This window comes from Sturnira hondurensis, unplaced genomic scaffold (assembly GCF_014824575.4).
Source record: "Sturnira hondurensis isolate 20B ecotype Veracruz unplaced genomic scaffold, ASM1482457v3 Scaffold0004136, whole genome shotgun sequence".
NCBI classification, from domain to species: Eukaryota; Metazoa; Chordata; class Mammalia; order Chiroptera; family Phyllostomidae; genus Sturnira; species Sturnira hondurensis.
In genome coordinates this window covers 47,885,144-47,904,834 of record NW_028076767.1, presented here as the reverse complement: position 1 = coordinate 47,904,834, position 19,691 = coordinate 47,885,144, and the positions used below count along the sequence as shown (strand labels likewise).

General features: G+C 40.0%; 1 protein-coding gene across 2 annotated transcripts in view; it reads right to left on the bottom strand.

The window, feature by feature from the left end:
* Window positions 1-5,301, bottom strand: part of SCN7A (sodium voltage-gated channel alpha subunit 7) — a 79,364-nt gene extending 74,063 nt beyond the window's left edge. For both annotated transcript variants that reach the window (XM_037044554.1, XM_037044555.1), the window contains exon 1: window positions 4,986-5,301. In XM_037044554.1, coding sequence (XP_036900449.1) covers window positions 4,986-4,995 — 10 coding nt within the window. In that variant the 5' untranslated portion in view covers window positions 4,996-5,301. The remainder of the gene's footprint in view (window positions 1-4,985) is intronic.
* Window positions 5,302-19,691: the final 14,390 nt, after the last annotated feature.

The following is a 19,691-nucleotide window of genomic DNA, read 5'->3' as shown; positions in this document are numbered from 1 at the left end:
TGAAGGACTTTGTTTGTGAATAGTTACATGCACTCTTGGGCGCCCAAGTTAAACTCTTTGAATATTCTTGCTGAAGTTCAAGAAGTCATGTTTGCAAAGATGTTAGTCACAACAGGCTTTTAATTTCAAAGACTGGAAACAATCAAAGTGTCCACTTTAAGGAGCTAATCTCATAAATTCCAGTAGGCTGCTATCATGAAGAAGAGATATGTCTGTGCTCATATGGAAAGATTCCCAAAATAAATTACTTAGTGAAAAATGTAACATTGAGAATGGCTTGCCATGTTTACCTTTGAACAAAATGTCTTATAAGGATTATATACATGGTACTATATATGCTACCAAATGTATAATGTTTCCCTCTGGAAGAAACTAAACTGCTATATCTATAGCAGTTTTAAAAAGGGTGTCAGGAGATTCTGTTGCTCTCTGGCTAATATTTCTCTACTATTTGAATGTAATTCACCATGTATGTATTACTAAAATCTGGAAATGAAATGCTTACACACTGAAGGTTTGCAAATAAAGGGCAGATTAACTAAAATGGCATCAGTCCACCTGCAATTTTGTAGCTGCATGCTCCCCTTGACTTCAACCTGGGTAGTGTTGTGCTTTGGGGTCATTTTTTTCCACTTGAGCTGCTTACTTCCTGTTTAATTTCAATTATTCGACTCCTACTCTTTAATCCTTTCTGGCATACACTTCATCTTGCCTGCCTTAGTTGACATTTTTTTCCTTTGTCCCTGGACCTGGATTCTGACTGCAGATGTTTCTGCTCCCAGGTCAGCCTATTTGGGCTGCAGTGTCTCCACTTAATTCTGGTCTCAACTCCCTCACTTTGACAATTTCAGCCAACACATTCCTAGAACATGTCATCTGGCAGAGGAAAATTATAAGTAACTTTTTCAAAAACATAAGTATGCACTGCCATTTTGTCTTGTTTTCTATTTCTTCTGAATTTTAATGGATTCTTATTCATCTATTCTCTAGGATTCAAAAACTAGGAAAACAGCCGCGTAAATAAATAAGCACCTGCAAAAGTCCAAAGGGACAGGTCCCATCTCTCCCCAAACGAAAAGATCTCCTTTGAGGACAGAACTCCCCTAAAAGTCTGATGAACTTGGATTCCAGGGATGGTTCATTCAATAATCAGGAGCTGAGGTCTTTGCAAATGTCTTCTCTCTGAGGAGGAATCTATATCACACACACACATTCAAATGGTACAGCTCGTACAAGGGGAAGAAATCTGGGTAAGTGTCATATGACAGTCTTAGCACCCAGTCTCAAATTCACTAATGAGAATGAGCTCAAGGAAAGCTCGGTGGGAGTTCCAGTGCCTTGAGAGAATACGGGACAGTGAGTCTCTATGGTAGACAGAGTCTCACTAGGGTTCCTGGTGAGGCGGTGGAGGCAGGAAGAGACTTCCAGGAACACGAAGAAAAGCTGCCTTGGTTTTCAGCGTGTCCTCTTAAGCTTCTCTATGGCAACCTCATGGTTCACTAGCAGGGTCCCTTGTTTCTATGAATATGACAACAATTTCCAAGCTGTACCCGTCCAGCCCACCAAAAGGCCAGAATATCTCCAGAACTAACTGTTCTGTGACCCTGGTCAGTCAGACCCTTGAGAAGAAATATCTGGCCACAGGCCATTTAAGAGCTCAAGAGAGAAGAATGTATTGTTGCCCCTGCTAGAGTAACACAAAGGAGAGCCTATCATGCATGCACTTCTGCACTAAGCAGCAATCCTAAGACTTTTTAACCTATGGGTTTAGGTGCCACTGGATCTGTGGAATACAGATACAGATTTTTTTTTAAAAATTCCACAAGAGGTACATTCACTGGAGCCCTAAAGGCCAGAGCTGGCTATTCATCTTGGCTCCTGATCTCTCCCAAAGAGTTTGTCTGCTCTTCCAGGACCTATTCCCACACCCCAAAACTACTCTAGCTTTTCAAATGAGGAACCAAACACAGATACCCATCCACTTCTGGAATTTCAGAGAAATACGAGAGGAGCCTTGAAACATATTAGGGCAAAACTAGATATGGACTAAAGCCAAAGTTATGGCCTATAATTAAGCACTTAGATCATGTCACTTCCAGAAGAACTCAGAGAATGAGAGACTGGTGGGCTGGGAGCCTCACCAGTATCTAAAGCAGAAAGGAAGGAATATTCCATTCAACACCACATATTTACCGAGGGACTACCCCCCCACCCCGCACCATAAATCAACATCCTCTTATGTTCTACTTTAAAGTCAGATGCCCTGACCTATTTTCAGATTTTAAAAAACAGAATTTCCCTGGGCAGGAAGGGCCCTAGCTTCATCAAGCTCTTGTTTGATGCTAAGTTTGGCAGCTGCCTGCCACCACAGAGCTGGTTACCCTCAGTCAGCAACAAGCCGGGGCAGTTGGGTCAGAAATACTGTGTATACAACAGGGATATCTGTTAGCCAGACAAATGAGCACCCCATCAGCATGGAATACGACCAGAATAAGCCTGTATTATAAATATCAATGATTGAACAAATACATGGAAATCATAATGCCAGCTAAGCCAAGAGATATGGACCAGCTAAAAAATAGCTGTAGAAGCCCTCAGGTGAAAATTTTCTCTTCAGCCTTAAAGGTTCCCTCTTTTAGAGAGGGATGAGAGCTTGAGATGAGACCTTGCTTACCTGGCCTTGATTAGCCCACACTAATAGAAGGGAAGGAGAAAAACTCAGGGAAAAATGAGATGTCTGTATAAGTTAGTGTCATAGGATGGTGGGTGACTATGTATTGCTGATGGCTAGTCAGGGTGGGTAGGGTTCACGTACGTCCTCCCACAACTGACCAGTGTTGATATTGGTTAGTGGAGATAATGGGACCAATTATGAATGTCCCTTTTATGCTAATGTCCCCACTTTCAAGTGAGAGTCTATGCTGGTAGGGACAGGATTACAGATCAGACTTTGAGTGTCTTGTCCTAGTGAGATCTAGGGCTGGGATGTAGTAGGGTACCTCTCCCTGGGCAAGAATTGAGCAAAAACTGTTGTTTCCATTTCCTGTGTGCTTTAGACCTCTATTTATCCTCCCCAATCAAATGCTATGAGCGTATATAACAACCACCCTCCCAGAGCTTCTCCCACAGGGGGCCGTGAGACAGATGCCAGGTTCCTAGATGCCTGGCTCTACTGTCCACTCTCCAGGGGGAGACGGCATGCAGTGGCAGGTCCTGGGGCCTGCCCACGTTACCTGGGATCTATTGGACTCTTTTTCTGAGCTTATATCCAATTCTAGGATTTTCTCCTATTGTTTTAAACTCATTGACAGGGAAGAAGGGGCTCAGAGCACTTCTCCCGTGAGTGCAGGGTTTTAATGAATCCCGGCCATCAAGAGTTGGGTATTTATGCCTAAACTTTGATATTTCCTATATTAATTAATGGGCCAAAATACATTCAGCTGTATCCTATATACTTGATGGTTTCATCTCAAGGATCTAAGACCACATACCTAAACCAAAATTTAAAACAAAAAAAAAAACAAAGAAAGAAAGTGGGTAAAGCATATTTGAGAGCATTCAAAGGTGCTTAATATGAAACGTTAGCTAAAGTATGCAACTTTGCAATAGTATACACCTGAAATTGTACAGATGGCAAAAGAGATCATGACCTGCATTTACATTTCACTTCTACTGCATTCCAGTGAGTCCTGTCAGAGCCTCTTTCATCTAGACATTGAACTGGACTTGAATTTGTAAGAGCTGGAGCAGTGGAATGGACAACAACGTGGAACAGTTCTCTATGCAAATAACAGTTACACGTGACATTACCTTCACAGAATCCTTCATATAATCTCTGTAATTTAGTCCTTATTGAACATGTAAGTTTTTGATGTGTGATTTACAAATGAGAAAAATACAGCTTAATCAAAAGTTAAATAATTTGCTTCACTGTCACAAAAGTGGAAATCAAGTTTTATTATTCTCAATCTCAAACTCTTCTTCAGTGGCCTTCCAATTCATTATTGATTAGCTAAGTAGTAATTACTGGCTAATTACTCCTTATGGGCCATTATCTTCTTGACTTGCAATTTTAATTAGGGCTCATGTAGTGGGCACAGTACTCAGGATTCTCTTTACCACGAGGCCCAGCTTCCTTCTGTTTTTATGGAACAGAAACTACTCTCCCACACGATAGTCAGGGATAAAAAATAACCACAAAAAGCACTACCCAAATGCCTTCCCATTTCAAGAGATTTTTCTGACCAATATCCAAACTTGCCTCCATCATTTCCATTCAGAAAGGGAGCCCATCACTGTGCCATTCCACCTGTACCCATCGTTTGTCCTGCTTTGACCAATATCCTAAGTATTGGAGGCAACGTGCAACCAGAGCCACAAGGAATTAGCATCGCCTCTGAAAGAAAGAGAACCTCCAGAGCATATGACTTTCACAGAACTCAACAATGAGGAAAACAAAACAAAACAAAAAAACAACCCCCAAACCTGTGGATGCAAACACCACCATCTCCCATCACATTTATGCCTCCAATTTTATACTGTCAATTCCTACCTGAAAAGCACCAATCTTGAAGTCACCAAGTTACTCAAAACAAGACACAAGTATATTTCCTTAAGAGAAGTATGTACTCTCCATCTTGCATAAGGTTTATTCCTTCTCCTCGGTTATCGTGTCATGTGATCTAAACCCCACTGACATAAAGGGTTTCTAGAGATTTGACACTAACAGAGCATCTTGGTTTCAGAAGCTTACCTGGTGGGATGAGAAAACTGACCACACATACAGTGCAGGGCAAACACCCACAGGCCGCTGCTGCTCTGGGAAGTAGCTCTCTTAATTCCTGTCCAGAGTCTTAATCTCCAGCTGGGGACCTAGGGGTGTGCACAGGGTGGGGCAGGTGGGGGTTGGGTGGGAAAGACTGGCAGCAGTCGGTGGCCGTCACCATCCTGGGACTGGGCACACAGAGCAAGAAAAAGGCACTTACTTGCTACCATGTTACAGGTCTCCACCAGCACCTGGGCTCCTCGGAGCCCTCAGGGCTGGGCTCCTTGGAACCCTCAGGGCTGGGCTCCTTGGAACCCTTTTCTCCTCTTGGCCTTCTGTTTCTGATCTCTGGTTTCCTGGGCTCTGGTTGCTCAGGAGGTATTCCTAGGCTGGCATCTGCCCTCACCAGCTGTCAGCCAAGTTATGATGGCTCGCTGAATTGTCAGCCAGATACCGAGACACTGGGGCAAGCGGCTGCCCAGCCACCACTGCCCAGAAACCCCCTCCAGCCAGATGCGCAGTGGAGCCGCGCCCGCAGCCTGGAAGCTGTTTTTGTGTCTTTCCCCACTCCTCCCTCCCCTCTCCCAGCCTCACCACCCTCTCCCCCGCCCTCAGCTCCAGGCCAGTGCGCGACTCGGTCCACAGGGGCGTGGGCGGGGTGGTGTTGACAAAAAGCCCAGCAGCTGCGGTGTCTTGCGGGGTCAGAGGAGCAGGATCTGTGAAGGGGTGAAACGGGGGGAAGAAGTGGGCTTGAAGAAAGGGAGAGGCGGATTTGAGCAGGAAGGCAGTTAAGGTGGAGGGCTGAGGAGGAGGGGAGAGAGATGTGAACTGGAGGGAGAGCGGGGGAGAGAAAAAGAGGAAGGCAGCAAACAGGTCCTTCACCTCCAGCTGCTTTCTCTCTCCCCTCGCCTAGCTGCCTCTGCGGAGGAGCCTGAGCGTTCAAACCTGGGCATGGCTGCGGTGTGATTGTGAGTCTGTGTGTGTAGGCATGCGTAGGTGTGCGGCCGTTTACGAAAGAATGGGCTGGAGCAATAAGCTCCTCTCTCTAGATTGCTTTCCACCTCTGGCGATTTGAAACAAAGGACAGAGGGAAAAGTAAGCACTTGGGAAATTTTTGGAAAACTGGTGGACAATCAGTAATTCGACGGTGAAGGGAAGAGCTGTTGAACCTCCTTTCCAAAGAGAGTTGGAAAATTTTGCCGCACCATAGAACATCCACTTTATACTCCCAATTTGTTTGAAAAGGGTGATGTGTCGTTAAAAAAAGAGTCCTACAGCACGCCAAGAAAAGATAACAACGATGAGGAAAAGGGAAAAGAAATAATGTATATTTATGTAAGAGATTTCAAATTTTATATTGCAAATTACAGAACAGAAGAGTAGAGTGAACTCAGGTAGGACTGGTTCTGTGCAAACCGTCTAAGGGACAGCAGGTTTCCTCTGTGATTCACAGGAAGGGTCTCTTGCATGCATTTTGTTTGTTTAAATTAAAAATTTGTTAGAAAGATTTTCTAACACATACAAAAATACAAAGGAAGGATAATAAACTCTTACGTACCCAGCCTCAACTAATGTGAACACATAGACAATCTTATTTTCCCTGTACCCTTGTTCCCACGTTGAGTTACCTTAAAAGTAGCTCAGCTGTCATATCATGTTACCCAAACATGATATCCAAACATCAGCATACGTCTCTGAATTATAAGGACTTTTAAAAACCATAATCCAAGACCACAATCATACTAAAAAGTGAACAATAATTCTTTTGTAGTGTCACACGTACACTTAATTTCTTTTTAATAGCCACTATGTGAATGACCAGCCTCTCTTCCCCACACAGTGTGGTGACAAGTGAATTTTCATGAAGCAAGCTGACTGACACATCCCTTCTCACTCAGCCAGACCCCATGCACCTTTTAGTACACTCAAAGCCGGAGAGCCCGCACCTGTGCTGCCTGTCACTATGAGAACAAATGCCAGAGACAAGGATTGAATCTTTATGGGCGCTTTATTCAAATGTTAGTGGTGGGTTATATGCCCTAAAATCCATCTTAACATGTCATTTCCAGCCAACCTTTCTATAAGGGGAAGAAAGCGTAGGTAAGGGGTTTGGCAGAAAGGTTAATTGTATAGGAGTTGCAGCCCAGTGGTGATTTACTAGTAGTTTTTTGTTTTAATTGGGTCAGCCAAAAAGTTCATTTAGTTGTTTTCTTTTTTTATTTAATCTTTATTGTATGTTTTTATTACCATTTAGTCCCCTTACCCCCGGATCTCTCCTTGCAATCACCACACTGTTGTTCCTTTCTATGAGTCCTTTTTCCTTTTTGCTCAATCTCTCACTCCCTAATACCCACCCCCACTACTTTATCTGTTGATCATTGAATCTCTATCTGCATCCCTCCCTAGAACACAATGGCTCAGATACCATCTCCATTTCTTGCAGACCCTCTGGAAGGAACACAAGATTGAATAGCTTGCTGACCTTCTGAAGTCATGTGGCCATGCATTCCAGTTCCTAGAAGAAAGAAACATACCTATACATTAATCACTTAAGCCTCCCAACTATGACTGAAGCTAAAATCTTTAACTCTTGAGTTCCTCTGTCACATTCAAGTGTAATAAAAACTTAAACTTAATAATGCCAAATATTTGATAGCTTAAATAAGATATCTGACATAAATAAAAAGAGGTAGAGTAGTCCCTTGTATCTGCAGTTTCTCTTTTTGTGGTTTTAGTTATCTTAGGTCCACTGCCATCTGAAAATATTACATGGAAAATGCCAGAAATGAACAATTTGTAAGTTTTAAATTGTGTGCCATGCAGAGTAGCGTGAGGAAATCACAAGAGCCCTGCTCTGTCCTGCCAGACATGAATCCTCCCCTTGCCCAGTGTATCCACACTGCACACACTCCTCAGCCATCGGCCACTTAGGAGCCATCTTGCTTTTCAGATAGATTGTTGTGGTATCTCAGGGCTTGTGTGCGAGAAACACTGTCTTACTTAATAATGGCCCCAAAGCACAAGAGTAATTATGCTGGCAATTTGGATACTCCAAAGAACAATGAATGTTCTCTACTTGATAAGAAAAGAAAAAATCATATGCTGAGTTTGCAAAGATCTCTGGTGAGAACAAATTTTCTACCTGTAAAATTGTGAATAAAGAAGAAGAGATATGTGCTGGTTTTGCTGCTGCGCCTCGAACTGCAAAAGTTGTGGCCATGGAGTGTGATAAATGCTTAGTTAAAATGGCAAAGGCATTGAATTCATGGGTGGGGGACGTGAACAGGAATTTGTTCGGATTGAGGGCAACTTGTTACACCAGAAACCCCTGAGCCTACAAAAACTGCAGCAACAAATACCCTGAAACAAGGGACACCAAACCATTTATGGCAAGTAAGGGATGGTTGCACAGAGTTGGTGTTTTATCATCTCACATCATCACACTAAGGAGGATGGGTACACGACAATAAAGTGTCTTGAGTGTGTGTGTGTGGGGGGGCCACATTTACATAACTTCATTACAGTATATTAATTGTTCGATTCTCTTACTAGTTACTTTTATCAACTAGATTAATTGTTAATCTCCTAATGTGCCTAATTTATAAATTAAAGTTTATCATGATTATATATGTATTGAAAAAAGTGTAGTATATATAGAGGTCTGTACTATCTGTGGTTTCAGGTACCCACTGGGGGTCTTGGAATGTATGCCAATGCATAAGGGCAGATTACTTTACTGCTTCGTATAACGTGTAAGGAACAGGCAACTAATCTAAAGATATTTGCACAACAATAATAGAAACAGGAGGCAAGTAAAAGGGAAACCAATGATACTGGATGTATCTTCTGAGTTGGATACCGTTTTTTTTGTTGTTCTGGAACAAGTTATTTTACTGGCACTGTTAGATAATGGTACTAGGCTGGATCTGATTGATTTTAGCAATTATTGAGCTACGAATAATGACTTGATGAAATTTGTTTTGCTCAATAAGGTGTATCGTAAGAAGAATGTGGTGTATAGTGGGAGGGGTCAGTTGCTATTCGTTTTCCACGCTCCTGCCTTCAGACCCTTAGAATCCCCTGTTCTGTGCTGTGCTTGCTGAGTACATATTCAGAAGATGGAAGGTCTAGACGCACATGTCCTACTTTGTCAAGAGAAACATGCTCTATCACACTACACTTGAACCAGATAAGCCACTGGGGACATTACTTTCCCTTCAGTCTGCTTAGGTGGGAGCTGTTTATACTAAGGATAAAGATATCAGTCTTTGAAGTGTAGATGAGTGTGGTGTTCATTCCCACTCCACATCATATCTACAGTTGGCGAATTCTTGTGTAAAAAGTGACTGTCAGCCAGGACTGGCATGTCTCAGTGTGTTGACTGTCATTCAGGAAGGTGAATGATCAGTGGTTCTTTTCCTGGTCAGGGCACATGCCTGGGTTGTAAGCAAATCCCTGGTTGGGGGTGAGGAGGTGGGGGGCGGTCAGCCAATCGATGTTTCTCTTTCACATTGGTGTTTTCTCCCTCCCTTGCCCTCTCTCTGAAAGTGAATAAATAAAATCTTTAAAAAAATGAACAAACACTTCTCCCCAAATACAAACGAATCAAACCTCTTCCTTTGAAGATGCTGTATCATTCTCTCCTTCTTCTACTATAGCAAACATGTTCTTACTTTATAGGCTTTCTCATTATGGGTTTATTTTCTGGTTGACAATTTTCCCCTTCATCTGAACTCTTACTAGGATCATGAACAAATTTCTCATCCATTTGGAAGCCAATAACCATTTGGATGAAACATCTCAGAGCCTAGCATCTGATTTCCTTCCTGATAGATGATCTTTTCCTCCACTTTGCCTCACCTATTAATTCCTACACTCACACTTTGATTCGTGTCACGGCTGGAGAGTGAATGCTTACGTGTGCTAAACACCAGTAGCTTATTTGTTTCTTTTCTGCCTTGTTCCACTTGAATACATTATGCACGACAACAGGAACTTGTTTGTCCCTATTATAAGGAAGTGTTTAGAACAAAGGTTATGACATAGTAGGTACCCGGTAAATTTGCTAAATGAATGAACACCAAGGGTGCTCCCACTCCATTATATGCTCCCCAGAAGAATGTGCTGATTCATCACTGGCATAGACCATAGAGGGCATATAATATGAAGAACTTGAGAACTGTTTGTTCATCTGCTTTCATTCTGCTTAATGCCTGATACTTAAACACTCTAAAGCTTCTGTAATGCGTAGGTGTGAAAATTTCCCTGGCTTCAGAATATTTTTTAACTTCTTATTTTATTTTACTTTTGTCTGAGTTGTTTAGGTAGGGAAAGATAAAACTGCAGTGGCAGCCTCTGGAAACAAGCCTTTTATTCTGTAATCCAGGGTACTCTGAGATTTGCTGGGATTATCATAAGAAGTATATTTTCATGTTGTTTATACCATGAAAATTTTATATTAAGTCTATTGACCTCACGCGAAGATTTTCAATAAGTAAGAATTTATCTATTAATTTTCAGAATCTCTCTTTTTTTTCACCCTCACCCAAGGACATTTTATTCATTGCTTTTAAAGAGAGAGAAAGGGAGAGAGAGAAACATTGATGTGAGAAACACTGGCTGCCTTTCAGTCAGGGGATCAAACCTGCGACCTTTTGGTTTACAGGACATGGCTCCAACCAACTGAGACGCACTGGGCAGGGAAGAATCTCTTGTATTTCGCATTGAGGGGTCTTTATTTTCCTCCACATCTGCAGGATATCTGGCATGTGGAAATAAAACCTTAATTTTCTGACAAGTGTGTAAGCAAGGCAGGAGTGAGGGGAAGTAATCTTGGGTATACTTTTGTTAGTCTAGGTTTATTATTCACCTACTTTAATTTCTAAGCTGTGTTCAGAAAATAGTCCAAAACCACTAAATGCATTTTCAAAATATAACTAACTCTGAGTAAATTGACTTATTTTTATGCTTTCAGACTTAGATATAAATAGGTAATAGTGAGGATAGTTAATATATTCTCCAACTGCCAAAATATTAAATTGCTTTCAGAGGTGACCGACCTTCAGCGGTGGCCAGAAAACTCCCTTACACACGTGTGGCTTTCCAGGGCCCCCAGCACCATTTGCTGAAGAAGCTTTCTCCTCTCCAATGTATACGTTTGTCTCCTGCATTGAAAGTTACAACATAATGGACCTGGAGAATGTTATGCTAAGTGAAATAAGTCAGAAAAAATTAAGAACAACACGATTTCACTCATGTGTAGGATATAAAACTGAAAGCAACAAATAAACAAACAAAGGAAACAAGCAAACAAAAACTCATAGATACAGACAACAGTATAGTGGTTACCAGAGGGAAGGGGAGTGGTGGTCACATGGGTAATGGGGGTCAACTATACGGTGACCAAAGATAATTTGACTGTGGGTTGTGGGCACACAAAGCAATATACAGATCATATATCATAGAAATATATACTTGAAATCTATATAATCTTACTAATTAATGTTGCCCCAATAAATTTCATTTAAATAAAAAATTAGAGATAAACAATTAAAGGGAAAATAATGCAAGAAGCAAAATGGCTTGCAATACTGTGGAAAAAGAAGCTGACTCACACTGAGCTGATAGTTGATTCTTTGTTTTGTATCACATGCCGAAGGAAAAAAATTGACTTCATCATTTCTAAACATTTCATAAGGTTATATTTAGATGAGTAATTATGTATCTTAGCTGACGTTTGTTGTGCAAACCAAGGTACTGTTGACAGAATATGAACCCTGAAGCATTTCAATCCAAGTCCATTCAAGATTTGTTCTCTTCATCAGCTGTAATGTTGGGGGTCGTGTAGGGGTGGCAGTTCTTAAAGACAATTACAGTGTTTCTGCAAGTGATGCAATTATTTCTGGGAGGGAGTTGCCAGTAGGAAGGGGGTTACCAGGTGGAGTCTGCAGACAGCCTTCAGGGAATATGGGAATGGAGTTTGGGAGGATGAGGAGGTGAATTTCTCAGGCTATGGTCACATACTCAATATTCACTTAAGACAAATCCAATTTAAGATTTGGTGGTTTTTCTGGAGATTCCTCTCATTTCCGGTGAGCTGAAAAAGATGAGATGGTCTCTCTTTGTAGAGTCATCTCTTGAATAGTTTTTTTGTGGAATCTATCACTCCAAGTCTGTTTTTAACTCTGGAGGACTATAAGAGCGATCAAGGGTGGGACGATGTTTCAATTTTCATGTTGGCTTTAATAACTTCCTGGGAAATTATTAACTTTAGTTTCAATTTATTTTATGTTCTGTTAAACATAAACAATGTTTAAAACTGGAACTATTCCTGAAAGACCTATATATCAAAAGCCCTCCCATTTTCTTCACTTTCCTTCTCAATAGGCAACTGTTTAAATCATTTTAGCTCTTTCATCTGTCATCTACCAAATTTACAAAGAATGTGTGGATACTGCTCTCTTCTGACTCACCAACTTAGTTATTATATATCACCTTTCTGCCGTGGAAAATGAACACTGTTCCTCTTTCACCTCCTTTCCACAGGCATCTGCCAGTGTGTTTCAGAGACACCGATTAAACCCACATCGATTGCTTTCATAATATGATTCTGGTAAGACAGAAAAGTAGTGCAATTATATTTCCTCAAATATGTGATTCTGTTTTTACTAGAGTTAAAACTTGCATAACTTTTTGAATTTTTTTATTTTTTAGTCCATCGACTATATTTTTCTCATACTTTAAAAATGTTCTGTAAATTGCCACGTGCACCTCCACCTCCAGTCTGGACTGGATGCTCTCAGGACCCGCTGCATGGCTCTCATTCTCAGCTTTTTTGCATTTTTCGTGTGTTGAAATCCTGTTAATTGGACACCAGAAACATTTTTTTATATTGCTCTCTTCTTGGATAAATTATATTTCCTAATAATCCTTAAGTATGAATGCATAGGAGTTGAAAAACAGCATGGAAAATAATTTTTGAGAATCTCCATACCTGAAAATTATTTATATGTTTCTCTTACATTGACAGATGGCTTGGCTGTGTATAAAATACTAGATTGGAGGTAATTTTTTTTCTACAAATTTGAACATACCACTCCCTTGCCTTCTGAATTCCAATGATGCTGTTGCTAAATTCTGTGCCATTATAGCTCAGTCCCTTGTTGTTGTAGTTTTAAACTTACGCACTTTATTAGAGTTTCACTACTTTTTCCACCAATGTCGTTTTGTTGGTTTAAGATCTAATACAAATGTCCACATTTTATTTATGTCATGTCTCCTTAGTGTCCTATACTCTACGACAGTTCCTTGGCCTTTCTTTGCCTTTAATGACTGACACCTTTGAAAAGTATTGCTAAGCTGTCTTGTAGACTAGCCCTCAGTGTGAGTTTGTATTATGTGTTCTGGTTAAGTTTATGCACATTTGTCAAAATACCACAGCAGTACTGTTGTTTTTAGAGAATTATAGCAGAAGGAACATGAGATCTGCATGTCTTATTATTGATGATATTAACTATTATCATTTTATTATATTGGTCTCTACCAGGATACTCTACTGTGAAGTTGCTAGTTTCTCCTTTGTAATTATTAAATATTTGTGACTGAATTCTTTGAGACTATAACAATATCCTGTTTGTCACCCTACTTTTATCCCAAATAAAAGATTTTATTTTTCAGAGTAGTTTTAAATTTACAAAAATAAAAAAGAGAGAGAGAGATGCTAACACAGAGAGTTCCCATACTCGGCATGGCCATCCACTCCCTGCCCCAATGCACACTCATGGCTTTTCCTATTACATCATCTTCTATCAGTGTGGTACAGTTATTACAACCCATGAACCAATATTGATACATAATTATTAACTAAAGTACATAATTAATTCAGATTTCTTAAATTTTTAACCTAATGACCTTTTTGTTCTGTTCCAGTATCCCACCTAGCTGACCGTGTTTACTTATAGTTGAGGTATTCTTAGGCTCCGTCTGGATATAAGTTTCTTAGACTTTTCCTTGTTTTCCTGGTCTTAACAGCTTTGAGGAGCACTGGTCAGATATACTGTAGATTTCTCCTCTATTAGAATTTGTCTGATGTTTTTCACTTTTTTCAGGGGATTTGAGTGTTAGGAGGAAGGTCAAAAAGGTAAAGTACCATTTTCAAGTTGCCTCAAGAGTGCATACTATCTATCAACAGGATTTATAAGTGTGGATGTTGACCTTGATGACCAGGCTGAGGTAATAATATTTGTCAGATTTCCACACAGTACAATTTCTCCTTTTTCCCAAATTCCATATTGCACACTCTGGAAGTAAGTCTCTATGTGCAGCCCATACTGAAGGAGGGATTCGGATCCCTTTCCTTCAGTGTGGAGTTTCTACATCAATTATTTACAATTCTTCTGCATGAAATATTTGTCTCCTCTCCCATATTTATTAAATTATTAAATCATTTATTTATATCAGTAGGGACTCATGGATATTTTATACTTTGTGTTATAATCCAACACTACTTTATTTATTTTGTAGTTCAAATTGTTCCAGCTCTGATCATTAGTAGCTTTTTCAGTTGGCTTCTCTGTCCCTCTGCTTTAATATACCTCCATTAATGTGAAGATTTTTAAAGCACTACATTACTTTCTGGAACTACTAAGATCCTCCAGACTCACCTTGTCAATATCTTACCCCCATTTCTCGTATGGGTCCTGGTTGCTTTTAACTGGAGAATGATGTTAGACCCAGAATTCGGGAAGTAGTTATCTTCCCTAATCCCTTTTCTTAGCTCAATTTTTTTTTCTGTCTGGGGACTGTAACATCTATTGCTTCATGAGGATTCTTTTTGGTTGACACACTCTTTTCATTTAAACTGATTGACCATCTGTAGGCTAATTCACTGGGGAGACTCGGGTCCTTCAAACCTGAGAAATTTTCTTGTATTTTTATTTGGGGATTTAATCTCCCTATTCTCCATTCTTTCTTTCTGGAATTCCTGTCAGCTGAAGGTTAAACCTTTGGAATTTATTCCCTATTCTTATCTTTAGTATCCTGTCATCTATTTCTCTGTACATTCTTTGTGATTTTCACAGTATTTCCTCCAAACTCTTCTTTCCCTTCTAGTCTTCCCACTCCCTCCTCCTCCTCCATCTCCCTTCTTCTTCCATGTAATTTCTTTATAAGATTCCAAGAACTATTTCATGCAGTGTTTCTTTAAAATAGAGCATCCTATCCTTGTTCCGTAGACATATCACTCATTTCCAACATTAATTATGTTATCTTCAATTTTTTTCCTGTGCTTTGCTCTGTCTCTACCTGCATAGAATTACATCTTTCAATTTGTTTCACTTCCTCTCTGCCATACTGAAAGCATTCCTTAAATGTCCAGTGAGAGTTGTTTAGTGATCACTGAGTAACCCGTTGGATACTCTATACATTTGTGCATGTGTTTGATGGTAGGTGAAGTAAATTTTGTGGACTAGAAGGCTTCATTCTAGAATGATCCAGTAACCAGTTAATTTTTTTATTGAAGACCGAAAAGCTCAGTGTCAATGTGTCAATCCTGTGGGGTGAGTCAGGTTTTCAATAGGAAGATACTAGAATCTCCCTTCTGAAATGTAAAATGTGACTACCAGAATTCTGTGTGCTGATTAAGGAAGAGAACCTAGAGTAAAGAAGGGTCTCATCCCTTAGAACATAAACTTTTACTAAGGTTTCTCTTTCCAGCCCAGCACGATTCTTCATTCTTCGGTTCTTAGCATAATGCCTAGAGGACATACTTTCCAACATAAAGTGAAGAAGAGAGTAGTTAGTAGGATGGGTAGTTACGTATGGCTTGAAATTGCTAGACATCCCCCAGTATTTGTTCTTAGCACTTTCTACATTAATAGAGATATACTAAATATACTAAATATCAACTCTTGGCTCAATAAGTGGGCACCAGAGTAAGTATAACACTCCCCAGCTTCCTTGCAACCAGTTGTGACTGTGGGTTTAAGTTCTGGCCAATGTGATATGAAATCAAGAATATATCAAATAAAACTTCTTGATTATAACCTTTACTGGAATGGGCATGAAGTCCATTCCCTCTGTTCCCTTTCCCACGACCCGGAAGACCCATGGGTTGATGAGCCACCCTTGATCGTGCCAATGAGGCTATAGTGCACTGGAGATGGCACATCAGCAAGATGGAAAGACGGGTACCAAGATATTTGGCAGCTCTAGACTGCTGATACTTGGATTACTGGTTTTGAGAGGAATAAATGTTTTCATGTTAGAGCCAACATTATTTCAGGTGCTTGTTACAGCAATTAAATCTGACTTTTGCACACTGCATGCATATATGCCACTATTTCATGTATATGTACACAGATTATAATGGGATGTCCAGATAAATGACAGCACATTGTACTTTTGTAATAATCATTGTTTTGATTTTTCACTCGATAATATTTGGGGGGTTCTGCTAAGCCTGGTTAGGAATTACTTCAGAGATGCTTGTTGGATATGAATTTGCAAAATGGAATGTATTTGTGCAGGAACGTTTTTAAACACAAACTATAGATGTACAAGGTCTGTCCAGAAAGCATGCAGCCATGTAAGATGAAAGATAGAGACATTTATTGAAGAAGATGCAAGATATAAGAAACATTGTACGTTGGACAACAACACCTCAGCCCCCTCCAAAGTAGGCACCTTGGGACCCCGCATGCTTCTCCCAGTCACCATCAACTGCTTCATTATATTTTCCTCAATCTCATCAGTGGTTTGAAATCTCTTCCCTTTCAAAAGAGATTTAGTGTGGGGAAAAGCCAGAAGTCACAGGGCGCCAAGTCCGGGCTACAGGGGGGCTGAGTCACCAAGTGATTTGACGTTTCACAAAAAAACTGCAGGAGACATGATGCATGAGTGGGCATGCTGTTGTGATGAAAGTGCCAATCACCGATTTCCCATAGCTGTGGCCTTCTGAATCATCCAAATAGTTTCCACAGAGGAATGTTCAAGCTTAATGCAAAGTCTGATGCAGATTTGTTGCTCTACTCACTCAGTCATTTTGAATGTGATAGCCACACAGTACACATGCTCACTCAAGGGTGTCTACCACCGGCACTGACAAGTACAGTGGAGCTGTCATTATTATTCACACATGTGCATTCAAGTCCACTGGCCTTGGCTGCCAGGTTACACTGGTGTCACACAAAACTTTCTCTGTATATTAATAATGGCTGGACTTTCTCCAAACAAATCTTGTATATGTGATTTGTGTCATTTGATTCTTGGGACTAGAGTGAACTATGAAATAAGTATAAGCACAAAACAGTCCACCTTATACTATGACTGTGTGTTTTTTCCAAATGATATTTGACATATTTTTATCTTTTCTTCTCTGATATTTAATTTGGCTTTTTGCTGATATTCTTTGTGATATTCTTTCTTTCAGGTGGAACTGTGTTTTGTGTCAAGATGTATGGTGACAAATTTTAACTAGACCTATTGTGGGGATCATTGCACAATGTATACAAATGTTGAATTTATGTTGCATGCCTGAAACTAATATAACATTGTATGTTAATCATTTCACTCTTAAAAAAAAGGAAAATGCAATGACATGGGAATTTCGAATAGGCCATACTTGGAATGACAGCTGTCATATCCACTCAGAGGCCACTAGCCATGCCTGACTGCCAGGAAATAGGTGAATAAGGACCACTTAGTGGCACAATATTGTACAGAGTGCACTATAAACAGAATATGCCATTTTACTACATATCTGGGTGGTGAGGAGGGGGGTTTGCTAAAAAGATGGCTGGACTGTGTGATGCAAAACTGTTGTCTCTTTCTAAAGACTTCCCAAAGACTGACTGCTTAGGTTTGGAGCATTTCACAGTGGAGAAGGGGAGTGTCTAGAAGGAAATTGGAAGAAGAAAACAAGGAAAGACAGATGAAAAAAGCTCATCAGTATTGAAACAGCAGCATTATGCTGGAATCTTTTTATAAATTAAACTTGTAGTTTAAATTGTACATTGTGTGAGTAAAACCATCATACAACAGACAAATATGGGGTAGTTCACCACTGCCTCTAAAATGTAAGAATCATTTGTATTTATTTGGTATATAAGACTATCCAGATATGGCTTTAGGTATTTCTCTACTTGCCAATGAAATCACCTTTAAATGTCTGTTTCTGAGGACAAAAAGAGAAAATAATAATGGCCTCTCTGTCTTTCACAGAGAACATCATAAAATTATATAATATTTTGTGATGGATCCTGGCCAGCAGAGTCTGCCTGTTGTGGCTGATGATGGGAATGAATGCACAGGCTACAACAATCCTGTGGAGAAAAAGGGAACAGGCATGACTACTTTCTCAAGGGGAGAGTGCCTATGGGTGCCTCGGCCACTCCCTCAAGAGGGGAGCGCCCTGACCCTCGCCTAGACAGGTTTTTATTGTTTTCCTCGGGTCTTACATCAGAGAAAGATTTATTATCTACTACATAGAATATTATTGTCTACATTTTAGGTACAATGAAGGAAATGAAAATAACATGCAGAGGGGAATGGCGATGAGCTGATTACCTCTGCCCTTGGGAAAACTCATACAGGCTTTGGATATTGCCTTGGAAAACATACACATTTGTTGTTTTAGACCAGGGTGATGGAGTTTTAGCAAGAGCAAGCCATAACAATCTGTATGCATTTTCTAGGCCTGATTCTCACAGGAAAACTCGGTTTGAAGGTCTGGCTCCTGCCCACCACTTCGCTTCTGTAGGTTTTCCATACAGAGCTGAGTCACATTTGCTAGACCAAAACAAACCAGTCCCCTACAATATTTATATAAAATATTATCCTATCAAGACCACAGAAAATCAATATCCTACCCTTGTCAGAGGTACCTGACATATTCTACATATATCTTATGTTTAATGGAATTTTTTCCTTCATTTAATTGTTTAGTGGGATGACATTGGTTAAAAGATTATGTAGATTTCAAGTGTACATTCCTATGACACAGAATATTCATATTGCATTGTATGCCCACCACTCAAAGTCAGATTATCTTCCATCACCATATATTTGACTCTCTTTACCCTTTACTACGTCCTATCCCTCCCCCTCACCCATGTTGCTGCAAATGGCAGTATTTAATCTTTTTTATGTTCAAGTAGTATCCCACTATAAAAACAAGGGGGACCCCTCAAAAAACAGAATTTATTTATAAAAATTATGTATTTATCCTTACATCTTTAAACTTCGGTCACCTTCAAAGTACTCTCCATTTGATGCAATACACCTATCGAGAATTTTTTCCATTGCTCAAAAATTTTGAACTTGTCAATTTTGATGCCTTTTAGTGCTTCTGCCATTTTTTTTCACCACTTCCACATTGGCTTAACATTTCTCTTTGAGGACTTTTTTCACCCAGCAGGGAAAAAAGTCACTCAGGGTGAATAGGGAGGGTAGGGCACAGGGGTCATGCCATTTTTAGTCAAAAACTGCTGAATACTCAGTGCAGGTGTGCTTGTAAACCACTAATCATAAAATGGTCAAAGCACTGAAAGAGTCTTAAAAAAAATTTTTACCGAAACTTAACACAGCCTCTCACAGCAATGCCAGTTGGTACACTGATACAGATCGGTTCCTAGAACACTCATGTAGTAGGGGAACTTGTACTACAAGGGGCCTGCCCTCCAGAAGACAATTCTGGTTTCTTGTGGGTCCCCCCTTGTACACACATCTACTTTATCCAGTCATCTATTGAAGGGCAGTTCAGTTGTCTCCATGAATAACACTGCAATGAACGTAGGCATGCATATATCTTTGTGAATAAATGTTTTCATTTATTTTTAAAATTTTTAGGGAATCTTTTGCTCTTCCTCCTATTGGACAGAGTTAGATACTTCAGCTATGGGCTTTCATATTACATATTGTAATTAAGTTA